This window comes from Montipora foliosa, chromosome 6, assembly GCF_036669935.1.
Source record: "Montipora foliosa isolate CH-2021 chromosome 6, ASM3666993v2, whole genome shotgun sequence".
Lineage (NCBI taxonomy): Eukaryota > Metazoa > Cnidaria > Anthozoa > Scleractinia > Acroporidae > Montipora > Montipora foliosa.
In genome coordinates, this window is record NC_090874.1 from 16,443,275 (window position 1) to 16,455,774 (window position 12,500).

The 12,500-nt window shown below is 38.2% G+C and overlaps 2 protein-coding genes across 3 annotated transcripts in view; one reads left to right on the plus strand and one right to left on the minus strand.

Annotated features, from left to right (window-relative positions):
- LOC138008752 (protein DD3-3-like) overlaps window positions 1-2,852 on the minus strand; it is a 17,632-nt gene extending 14,780 nt beyond the window's left edge. Inside the window, exon 1 of the mRNA XM_068856057.1 lies at window positions 2,777-2,852. The gene's annotated coding sequence lies outside the window, so the exon portion shown is untranslated. The remainder of the gene's footprint in view (window positions 1-2,776) is intronic.
- A 3,784-nt stretch (window positions 2,853-6,636) lies between these two features.
- LOC138006847 (protein DD3-3-like) overlaps window positions 6,637-12,500 on the plus strand; it is a 20,008-nt gene continuing 14,144 nt past the window's right edge. Inside the window, exons 1-2 of one of the 2 annotated variants that reach the window (XM_068853442.1) lie at window positions 6,637-6,908; window positions 11,555-11,632. In XM_068853442.1, coding sequence (XP_068709543.1) covers window positions 6,762-6,908; window positions 11,555-11,632 — 225 coding nt within the window. In that variant the 5' untranslated portion in view covers window positions 6,637-6,761. The remainder of the gene's footprint in view (window positions 6,909-11,554; window positions 11,633-12,500) is intronic. The other variant, XM_068853443.1, reaches the window with a different exon arrangement.

Here is a 12,500-nt window from a genome sequence, read left to right on the forward strand (position 1 = left end):
AGTAACCGTGTGCACAACTGTTAAGAACAATGCTTTCATTTTAGAACGTGACAACGCTTTCCTGGAATTATTTGCTTTAGTTTCTCAGTGAATTAATAGTGTTGAGAAAGAAACTGTTGTTTTCTTTGTTCGTCCATTAGTTCACCGCACAATAGTCACCAGCTGGAATGATGTGCTTTAATTTATTTGACTAAGAGTCAAACGATCGCGTTGAGGCCTGTCACGTTATTTATCTACTTTTTTGGGAGGGGTTAGGGGGAACATATCTACCGTTTATTCGTATATGAGCATAGTGGTTTGGTTATTAAAACGAAAATGACTTCTTTTTATTCGAGAAATCAATTTTCATCTTTGTTCTTGAGATGCAACAATTACGGCGAGAAATCTATAACGAACAAGCCAGGCGAGGACTTTCTAGAGACCGTCACTATTTTATATACTAAGAGGTATTATTTAAAAGTAAGTTACAGAAGAAAACAGTAGTACAGATTCGGTACTTTCTGTTCTATCTCAAAAATGTATTGCCGGAATAATTTCTATCCCGGTAACTGGCTGAGGTGTTCAAGTGTATAACACATTCAATCTCAGTCGGAAGCAGAAAGCAACGAAGACTATGAAAGAGGTTTTATTAGTAGCGAAAGATCTCGCAAACAGTTCCATTCCATTAGCTGTGAATTAATGGAAGGAAGCCCTCAGTAAAACTTTCACCTGTTCCGTTGTTTAATCTTAAACCGTTGATTAAGTTGAAAAACAGACCAGTAACCAGGTTAAGACATGATATAAAAATTTTCAAAAAAGGCATTCTTTGGTTAAGGAAGATATTAAAATGATAAGCTTTTTATTGGCAGTCTGCAGTCTTTAAGCATACAATTCGACTTTATTTGGCCAAAACTGTGAAAAATTGAAATTACACGGACAAACTGGCGCCGTAGGGGTAAAAAAATACATTTGCGGATGACAAGTCAGGGGCACCCAACGACCAATTTGTTGTAAAATGTATTATTATACCCCAGTTAATGAAAATAAATGTTATTAAGGCATTTTCAGGTGTTTTTCAGTGTTGCTGGGAAAACATTATCTGTTCCTTTTTCCCAGCAAGACACACAAGAAATTTCCCAGCCAGCTAGATAAAATTGGTTGGTTTCCCAGCCAGCTGATCAAATTTATTTCCCAGCCAGGAATTCCGCACGCTTTCAAATCCCTCGATCCGAAACGACCAAACAAAAGCGACAAAACCGGGACAAAACAGGTTTTTTCCGCAAGCGCAATCACTCTGACCAGCCGTCGTATGTTTGTGACTACTCTCTGGGAGAGGAAAGGGGTTTTTTTTTTTTTAGTCGTCCTCAGTCTTCAGAGTTTCTACAGCCAGCTCGGGTTGAAATGCTAGAAAAAGTCAGTAATTCCCAGGCAAAACCTCTATCAATAACAAAATTTCCCAGCCAGCTCATCGAAACACCTGTATTTTTGCCAGCCAGCAAGATTGGTCTGGGGAACAGATAAAGTGAGGAACAGATTCGTTGGGTGCCCCTGACAAGTGCTAGCAAATAGGAGTTTATATTAAAGTAATGATCTCGTTTTTTTGAAGTGCGCTCGATTCGACAGTCACTTTGGAAGCAAAGCCGGAAGGCTAGGTAGCGAAAAAAAACAATGTTATAGGATTGAAGTTTGAGGATAAGAGCATGTAGTTCTTGAGAGGGGTTCAATAAGCGAATGGAGTGAGTTTGAGAATTTAATTTTTATGAACATTTGCATTTCAAAATTGAGAAAGACGAGAGATCCAAACAGTATTTTTAGAAAGAGAAACAACACTGGTCTAAATAGTGCAATTAAAAGCAGTTAAGCCGTAATCAAATAAGAAACAGGAAATTTGATTCTAAGATTTAACAACTACAAGTTGTTAAAAAAACATGCTGTATGTTTTTTTTTTGAGGTCGAAACTGACAGGAATTGACATGACGTTGAGTTATATTATAAGCAGAAGTTTTCAGCCTTTGGTGATTCGTTGGGATTGCAAAGTCCCTTTTTTGTAATAATCGTTTTGCCGTGAAAGCCATTCACTTTGTGAAACGTGTGGTCATTATAGAGATTTATCTCCTAGAAACGTCTTCGTTTTAATGATAAACTGGAAAGCAATGGCGTACTAAAAGAAAAATATGTCGGATAAAATACGTTAGGGCTTCAAAAGTTTGGTGGACCAAAAAACTTTCATATTGCTAACAAAGATAATAAAGAGATGTTTTTTGTGCCTTAAGGCACGCACGAATACCAAAAGTACAAAAAAGAAACAACAACAACAACAACAAAAAAAAACCGTACCGTTAACCAAACGTTCATTTTTTTTTTGGCCTCGCTGGGTTTATTGATTGTGATCAAGTCACACTTCAGTATCTAAATTTGTGTCCGGTTGAAACGTTCAAACATCCATGGAAATCGAGTTTACGTCCTTTCCGGACATTCAGGTGTGACCGTAAAAAGAAAGAAATAAAGTGAACAGAGAAATGTATCTTTAAAATTAAACCGTCATGTTTCTGGTGATTCCATTACTCATATCATCGCAAACCGTTTTTGCCATAATTCCAAATTAGTGAAAACTGAGAAACCAAGTAGTCAGAATCCCACTTAACTCGCAAAATTAATACGACGTTGCACAACAGATTGTAACTTGTGTTAAAAGCATTTGACAGGGAATCGTGAATTATTACTTTTTTCTACATACTCATGGAGGTTGCGGAAATTCCTATAAGTGAAAGCCCTAAGTATTTGGAACAGTACTTACGACTTTACTTGCTTCAGTACTTCAATCGGCTCCGTACTCAAAGACACTCAAAGTGTACTGTTAATCAGCATTAAAAACATGTGGCATTAAATTTAACACAAACGAAAGGCCAGGTTCCTCAAGCTAACTAAACAGTTCATCACGTCCTTCCATTTACTCTATTGTTAACAATGTTTGTGCGTCTATTCAGAGTCGAAGTTAAAATCTTTCCATTCTTATCAGTACGGGAAGCTAACAGATGTTCAAATAAGTTAGGATGACATTTTATGCTCAATTTGATCAAATACATTTTACATGCATTTAAAATTCACTTCATGTCTGTCACGTTCTTTGGAGTAACCAGCTGAGAATTGTAGTTCTTAACTAACCGTGCTCCGCGCGAAAAGAGGACGTAATTAAACTGTGGAGGTTCTGCTAAAGGCAATGCTTTGATTCTTAATTAATTACTTTATCCTTTCAATGATCTGTCGCAGATTTGAAAATCAAAAATTTCAAAAGATTTCGATGTCGGCCTTATCTCACAAGATTTACTCGCAAGCCGGTCAATTTTATTTTACAATAAAACTTCAAGGTTTTAGCAACGACGAAAAAGACAGTTTGCTTATTATATGCATGAACAGGCCGTCTGGCATGCATAGCAAAAATAACAGTACTGTTCATAATTTATTATAGATTAGCACACTGAATTTAGCTACAGCTGATTTTCATGCATTCATGTTAGCATGATCGTTCTATGTAGAGACGGTGAGAAAACAGATAAAACGTTTACCATCTAAAGGAAGAAGAATCAACAATAAAGAGATTTTACACTAGCTCGTGCGTATCAACCATCGGCAAAACCAGGTTATGAGACGTGCGTTGCGGCGATTGCAGATCCTCACTACAATAAAGTCAACGTGGCGTTGGTACCGCCCCTCCCCACCTACTCGTCAAAGAAAAGCCAATTTACAATCATACGAAAACTTGTAAAAAAAAAAAAAAAAAGGAAGACACTGAAAAAAAAATGTCAATTAATTCTAAATTGGCAAAGTCATTTCTTGTTGGGAAATTATTGCAACATACTTAAGTGTCTCGTCTGTTGATTATTTTTTTGTTATATAACCCCGAGAGGCTGGTAACTGTTACTTCGTGTCATCTGCCTCGAGAGAAATATGTCAAATTGAAGCGTTCTACCTCACATCAGACATGCTTCAATACAGACAAGAGCAGATACTTTTCCCGTTAACACAACTGAGTTATCATTTTCTCTTGCCCATTTTAACCGTGATACTACGTAACCAGTGGTGGAAAGATGTAAAATGATAGACATGAAGATTGTAAAGACCTATATGACCAAGCGACTGAACTTGCACTGAATAATTAATTACAATAACCAGGGGCTCGCTTCTCTTTTTCAGGTGGCATAGTTCCCTCTGCCTCTTGAGAATGGCGAGGTTCTAAGTCATCAATTTTGCTTTTTGGTAACTTGAAACCACGTTAAAAACCCAGCCTACCAAAAGAAACGAATGGGATATCATAAATGGCCGTCAGTCGGGTCCGGAAAGATGTCGCGACTTTCAAGAAACACCTGCACCAGTCTCTATGCAGCCCAGTTCGTCCCATCGGTATTTCAATCCCGATTTTTAAATGTCCCCTATTTTTTCCCGACATTTGTCTTAAAGCTTATGAGCATTAAAAAGCCTGGATTCAAGGAGACGACGCTTCCCCTCTTAGTTTTCATTACAGTTATAACAGATAAAATACAACTGAATAGAAATTTATAGAAGAGGAAAAATAAAAAATTAGGCGAGGGACAATGACAGTAGTGCATGCAGAATTGTGTTCCACTTTTTTCCCGAGGATTGTTTGCATCGGCGATACCTTGACCCAGGTGGGCTTGAGTTGCAGAAAGATGTGGCACCCCGTACTAAACACAACACCAAACCCGACGTTTAGAATAAATGTTGCGCTTGTCACGTTCACATGGTCTCACCCTTCCGGTCGACGGGTTTGTACTTTTTAATCTTTACTTCCGCGGTGGTTTAGAAACTGTTCAGGTTTGATAAATGGAGACAGAGTACACCCCGATAAAAGAAAAGGCCATGCCAAACATCAAATAATAAAGGGGCAGAAAGCTACTATTCGATTAAGACTTTGAGCTGGGGAAACAGGAGAATACTTGCCCTCGCTCTCTCGTTTCTTTCCAATTCTTCCCGTACGTATTTCTAATCCCACGGTTTATCTCAATAGAGAAACGGACCGCAGCAGTTTGAAGAAACAGGTAATTTCTGAAGGATCTTGCTTGGAAGTGAGAGATGTTACTCCATTCCTTGAACGAAGGGAATTGTCTTCTCCGCGGAGCCAGGACTTAGCTCATGAAGCACACTTGTCGGAGCAGAAGTTAAAGTTGCAGAGAAACCACAATTTAACGTATAGTGAAGGTGCTGGGAAAGTTACTTCGTTATGCTGCACTGGCGTTTCGTTATACGGAGGTTATTTTACTTACATTATATTACACAGGAATTTCAATCGTTCTGTTGTTGTTCGATGACTGAAGATTCAATGTACGGCTTTATAATAAAGGTAATTGAAATTCGCAGAAAATGCGCTCTTTTTCTGACTAGCTGAGACTCATCCTTGCTCTTGTACCCATCACTGTTGAGTCTTGTGGAAAGCCGCGACAATTTCTCGAAAGGATGACGATTCAGGCAGGTTTTTTAAATGTTATTTTTAGTTGTCTTCTTTTTAAACTTTAGCCAACCGACCCAATGCAGTCGACAGTAAACGGCGATGAAACGGGGACGGCTCGAAAATTTTGCGAGGGCAAAAAATTTCCATTTTCGCTTACCGCATTTTTTTCATAAGAACCTTTCTTTTCGAAAGTTCAGGCTAAGATTAACCCGGCAAAATTTTAAGAACATATTCAGGCTGAGAGTTTAAAAAAACCCTCTTTATTCAGTTGCTCATTTTTTTTTGTGAGTATATGTACCGTGACAGTACAAGTGAACACGGTAAAAGAAATGTAGTAGTCTCACAGCAAAATAACTAACTCAGATATTTCACATCAACAATGTGGTTTTCAGTATTGCATGATACACTGATGAAGACGATCGTAACAACTCAGTTTGCAGTCGCACTTAGCATACCACACAACCTTAAGAACATTTTAAGAATCTCTTCAGAATCAAATCTCCTGGGTATTTATCTTTGCTTTTTCTAAGAATGCGAAGTTGCCTTCATTGATTACAGAGCCGCAAAAGCTACTTAAATCTAAACGAAAGTACTTAATTCCTTGGGTTTTCCGATGGTTACTGGGTATTGACCGCCATTTCTCTGAAACAATTGCTCTCTCTCGGGAGCGCATGACTCATGGGCTCCCACCTCTCTATTGAATACGTGGGCGACTTCGAGTACGAGTTTTCCGTGCTGAACATGCGCATAAGGTTTGGAGTAGTGCGCCTGCTCAGAACGGGAAACTCGTACTTAAAGTACTCATAGTCCATTCTCGTCACCAGAGCCTTGGATCTTATGTCTCAGTCATGCGCAAAAGAGAAGAGCTCTGGGGTCGAGATTGAGTCGAAGGGGTCCGGTCTTCCGATCTATGTTTTTGTTCACTCGTCACTACATCTTTTCTGGATAGCGTGACGAGCTTCATTGGTTAATGACATGTATGCAAAAGAAAAGCTTAATAGTCTTTCTTCACTGAGGAAGATAAAAACTAAAACTTAAATTAGTACTGAAAGATAAATCGAAAAGTCGCCCACACATCCAACCAAATTCTTGAGCATAATTATTTCCCCAGACGTGACGCTAAGATAAGACTCACTTCCTCTCAGACAACGTCATCGTATTCTTTTGACTTACATAACCAAATATGGGAATCAAATGTATTTTACTTCTACCTGGCGCTGCAAGGAAGTCAAGCAAGCATCGCTTGCACTTTAGCTCTTTTTCGTCCGAGGGTCCAGTTTTCAACTGCCCCTGGGTAACCAGAAATTTACTGACCATGAAACTATTCCAATACACTCTACTTGTCAGTGTCCTCACCTGCTGCAATGCAGATGTCTACATGCATAATCCCCGTGGAACAAATAATCGCTTGAATGAAAGATCGGCCGAGAGGAGAAATGCAAACAGAATGTTTGATTCTCAGGTAAGCAGGTTAAATTATAAGCTTGTTGTTGGGAGCTCTTTAATCGATTTGGCGCGCTGGAAATTGTTTAGGCCATGCATCATTGATTAGCTCTGAGTCGACTCTCGATCGCAACATAAAATTATCTTGCATGGAATTTTATCAACCTATATGAAATTACAGGCCCCCCCAAGCTCAGTGTGAGCATGGCCGATAAAAATATAAGGATCTGTATGAGAATCCCGATAAAAAGCTTAAGAAGATAATTATATGAAAAAAATCTCAATTAAAAAACCTAACCTTATTGCCATCTTTGGTACATTTCACTGACCCCCAGTCCATGGACTACCCAAATGGACAGGGACCGCGCAGAGGGAGGGACTGGGGGACTTAAGCCCCCCCCCCCCCACTTTTTTTGCAAGAATAAAAATAAATTAAACAAAAAATAATTTAACAAAAGTAACAGAGTGAAAAATAGCAAAAAATCGTTAATTTCGAAAGTGACCAGAGTTACTGGCAAAGACAAACGTGCAGATAAATAGATAGAATGAAGCATTAGTCATTACAATTGTAAATATTTTTTCGCTTCTAACCTAGCAGAGGTAAACGTCTTTTAAATGGCTTCTTTTTCCTGCGGACCTCTCAGGAAAACGCTTTGTTTTGTAGTTAGTCAATTTCAATGCAAAGTAATAACTGGGTTTAGTTTATAAGGCGATTCTCAAACAAACTGTTTATTAGTTTCAACCTTGATTTTTGGAAGATCATGAAGTTATTGTTTCTCTTGTTATTGTGCGTCCAGATTTTAGCTCAATCAGCGCGAAGTCCGTCTTTTGATGTCAGGCTTCAAGGCTCGTCGAGCATTCCAATTGCAAGTTTTGTTGAACATGTTCTGTTTATAAAAACCTTTTGTCATCGAAAGTACTTAAACCGCAGAATTGAGTATAGCTCAGGGCCCGTTGTTCAAAAACCAATTAACGCTAATCCCAGACTAAAAATTAACCAAGAATTTTATTTCTCTACTCCCAAATGCTGTTCGACACTGATATTAGGATAAAATTTACATTAGTAGATGTCGATCTTGAAAAACAAAAATAAGCAAAAGAAACTTTAACCAAAAAGTTGAAAACATGAAACAAAAGTTTACGCTAACCGAACAACACTAACCGAACAACCGGGCCCTGGTCATCAAGGAACATTCAATCTGGCGGTTATTACGAACAAAGAAGTGCACATGGTACATGGCAACATAAATACGAACGACAAGACTTCACATACACTAGTAATGCAGAGAAGAGATCTCTTAAAATTTCTGATTACTTTTCCAAACAAAATGGAAAACCTTCTTTATCTGGTGAGTAAACTCTGCATAATTTTTGCTACTTTTTTCTGAATGTTCTATAATTGAATTATTTCCAGTCACTTTTTCATGTGACATAATTTTTAAAATACTGGTCTAATAATGTTTCATTTACATTCTTTGAAAGAACCTCCACCCAAAAGAATGTGCAAAACAATCAACTTCACTAGTGATCAGAAGTAGAAGCCACAATATTCAGTCAAGAGTCGCAGCCTCCTCCAATCCAACGACAAGTTGATCAGTCGACAGCCAGCGAAGCTGTAGAGATCAATATAACGGAACCATTCCAACTTGAGGATTTCAACTTTCCAAAAAAGCATTGTGGCAAACAGAATCGCGCATTTCAATCCAAGTGGTTTTTGGAATTTCCCTGGCTACACTATAATGAGCAAAGCGATTCTGTGTTGTGTTTCATTTGCAGGCAACAAATGCAGAATCAAATCTTTGAGCTGCCAGAAGTAAGGCAGTCTGCTTTATTTTTAAAGGGTTTTTAAACTGGAAAAAGGCGTTGGCCTTTATAAAAGGGGTGCTTAGACTTAAATACTGTTGAACAATGCTGTTTAAAATGGGTGTTCAGGCTTAAGTAAGCACTATTTGAGATGCTGCTTACACATGGATCAACAGTACTCATTCAAAATAGTATTTTTAGGGTAGTCCATTTGGGTAGTCCATGGAGTGGGGGTCAGCGAAATGTACCGACCCTTCGTGGATAGCTTCCTTCCTGTGGGGTTATTTTCCAAATCCGACGCTTTTTGAGCCATTTCTCACTTTCGTGATTGTCAACCGTTATAATAAAATCCCAAGGCTGGAGACTAAATTCTCAGGTGCCACCAATTTGAGTCAAATATTCCTGGATAAAATATTCCCACGGTCACAATTTCACATCAGAATCAATTGACAAAGATTGAACTTTCATCTCAACCCACCATCAATGCCATAGCAGTCCTGCGAGCAACGTCAGGTGGTGAATATTGCAACAAAACAGTGTGGGAAGGCGCTGCTTTAGCACCAACGTGGCCATGGCTTCGACCATTGATAAGAAACTGACACTTACCGGGGTGACAGACCGTAGTTAGTCAACCGCAAATTTCTTCATTCCCCTGGGTCTCCTGGCATGACTGCATTGACTCAAGCCTTCAAAGAATATATATTACTGTCAACATGCAAATAAACTTTGTTCGCGTAGGATATTGTGCTACAAATATTTTCTGGCTGGACTTCCTGAAGCCAGTGAAATTTAATTATTAGCAGCTGAGAGAAAACAGTCATATTGGGAGACCAAGGGGAATACAAAGTTTGCTTACTACGACTTTCATTCTCGCATCTTTCAATGCTTTCCAGCTTCGCGAATGTGTTTGAACTTTGTCAACACGAAGGAGGCGTGACTGTAATTTGATGACTGAGTCAATGCAGTCATGCCAGGAGACCCAGGGGAATGAAGAAATTTGTGGTTGACTAACTACAGTCTGTCACCGTGTAAGAGTCAGTTTTTTATCAACGGTCGAAGCCGTGGCCACTTTGGTGCTAATTAAAAGCACCGCCTTCGAACGCTGTTTTGTTGCAATATTCACTGTCTGACATTGCTCGTAGGACTGCTATTTAGATGAAAGTTCGATCTTTGCCAATTGATTCTGATGTGAAATTGTGACTGTGTGACATCTCTGGAACTATTAAAAATGCTTAAAAATTATAAATTTGTTCAATTTTAGCTTTTATCCCGGGGAAGTCATTGAGTGTTTGTTATACCTCCCAACTCAAAATAGAACTGTTTTGCTCAGTAAGACAATTTGCGATCTACCGGTAATTACCACACCAAGGTAATAATTACATGTAGGTACTGCCAGTTCTTGTGAGAAATGCAATGTATACAAAACGTGGACCCCAAGTCCTTGGACCACCCCTATGGACCCAGTCCATGGACTACCCTCTGAATGGCTAGGTTACTTCAGTCAAATCATTCTCTCATGGAATGACTGTTGAATGTAGCTTTCCTATGTGCAACATTGACGATGGAAACAGGACTTTGAAAAAACCTGAAGCTGTCAAGTTCCTTGTTCTTTTCTCAAACAGCAGGTACAAGACACAGGTCAAAGGTCATAAGTCACAGGTCATTGTTTTACCAATTTACAGAAAGAATCCTAAACATTTATTAAAGCTAACCTTAAGCCTAATTAGGCCTAAACAAGAGTTTTTAGCCCCAATGTTAGCATTGGTATTAAAAAAAAAAAAAAAACGGTTAGGGCTGTTTCTGTATTGTCAAGATAATTAAATAATGACCTGTGACCTCTGTTTTGTACTGGCCCTTTCTTAATACATCTTGAAGCATTCCTGTACAACTTGCTGTAAATGTGATCAGTAAAAACGCTTTTGTCATGTCATCGTCCGTTTGTCTCGTTGTGTTGTTGTTCTCTATACTGGATCTGCAGTCAGTATTATATTTTTAGTCAGTTACCGTAGATCTTTTGGCTGAGCAGACTGACAGGATTGAAAGGGTTTCTAGGAATTTTAAATAAGCATTATGGTCCGAGTTGTTTGAAACAATAAATTATTGGTTATCGCTAACTTTAGTTACAGATAAATACCATGACAATCTACAGGTTTTAATATGACTCAACTAAGAGTTAGTGCTAACCATACTGTGATAATCTAGGCTGTTTGTGGGAATGATATTAAAGTTCTAAAATGGGGATAGATTGTCTGCAATTTTGGCAAATGCTAACTTCTCTTCCAGGACAACTTCCACCCATCTGTTGGCGGAGAAAGCTCTGAGAATGATATTGTGACAAGTTTAAGAAAATTGTCCTCCACTGGGTCCATGGAGAGGGTCTGGACCAGGTCTGCGAGGGTGCTGGTCCATGTTTTGTATATATGTCCTTCCCTGTGGGATCAATGAGCTCATTTCAATGGACTAATAAATTATTTATGATTTATGTGCATTCATATTACCACGATTCCACGAATGGCAACAATAATTTTTTTTTTCCATTTCCTACATAAACCACTAACAACAAAAAATCCTCAGTTCGATCCAAAGAAGGGCTAACATTTGATTTAGAAGAAAAACCAAGAAAGTGTACATGTCTCAATGCTTTTGTGATTACATGATTGTAAATTGGGATCATGTGCAATGCGTGCGTCATTACACTGTACGCCACTAAATGTATTGTGGGTTCCTGTTTCATTTTGCAATGTCTAAGATCTTGAGATCTACATATGTGAGGTACAAATTTCTAGGTTGTGAATACTCTTTACAGCTCATTGCCACATGTGAAGTCTGCCAGCTCCATATTTTATTTTGTTTTAATTGCAGAACAATAACCGGGGTGGATACAATGTTGGGGACAAGACTGACAAACCAGCCACTCAGGCTGCTGACCAGTTTAATATGGTAGGATTAAATTCATAAGAAACAAATAGACTATAATAACTGTTATTCTTTCATGTATACATACATGTAGTGCTAAATTAATGATGGAAATAGACCTTATTCATAAATGGCGGTCAATTCATAATTCTTTTGTCGAAGTGCAAATTAGCCTACCAAGCCTCGATACCATACAGTGAATTGAAAAGAATTCTTGCTCTAAAATGAGGCTTGGTAGGCTAATTTGCACGTGGACAAAAGAATTATAAATGTGACTGCCATTTATGAATAAGGTCTATACTACGTACTGTACATGTATCTTTATTTTGGTAAAGTTTAAAGAAACAAAATAACGCCCAATGTATAGTGTACAAAGTTGGAATACCTATAAATGTAAGCATTTAAGTTTGCATACATTTTTGTAAATTATGGAATTTTATTCTTTGAAATTAGAATTTTAACTAACATAATATCCTGACTTACAATGTAAATAGTTAATACAGTTAATGTACATGTATATATAAACAATAGCCTTCATTTGGCGCGAAAATATGCTCGGATATTTGTCCGCGGACATTATCTGTTCCGAGAAGCAAACAGCTTTCCGAGAGCGAAGCTCGAGAAAAGAAAATCGTCGCTCTAAAACCAATCAAAGATAATCGGTTTCCTCACCTAACGTGGCCCGCATCATGACAGTGATTCAAATATAAGACAGACATTGATAAAGTACATTTATGGTCGTAAATTCTTCATATTAAGTCTTACAACAATGTGAAAAAGAAATACTATTATTCTGTTCAATACTATAATTACTATACAATTAGTGGCAAATCAGTTGTTCATACAAAGACTGCTGCAAATGTTGCAATTGAGTCACGTACACAAACAGCTT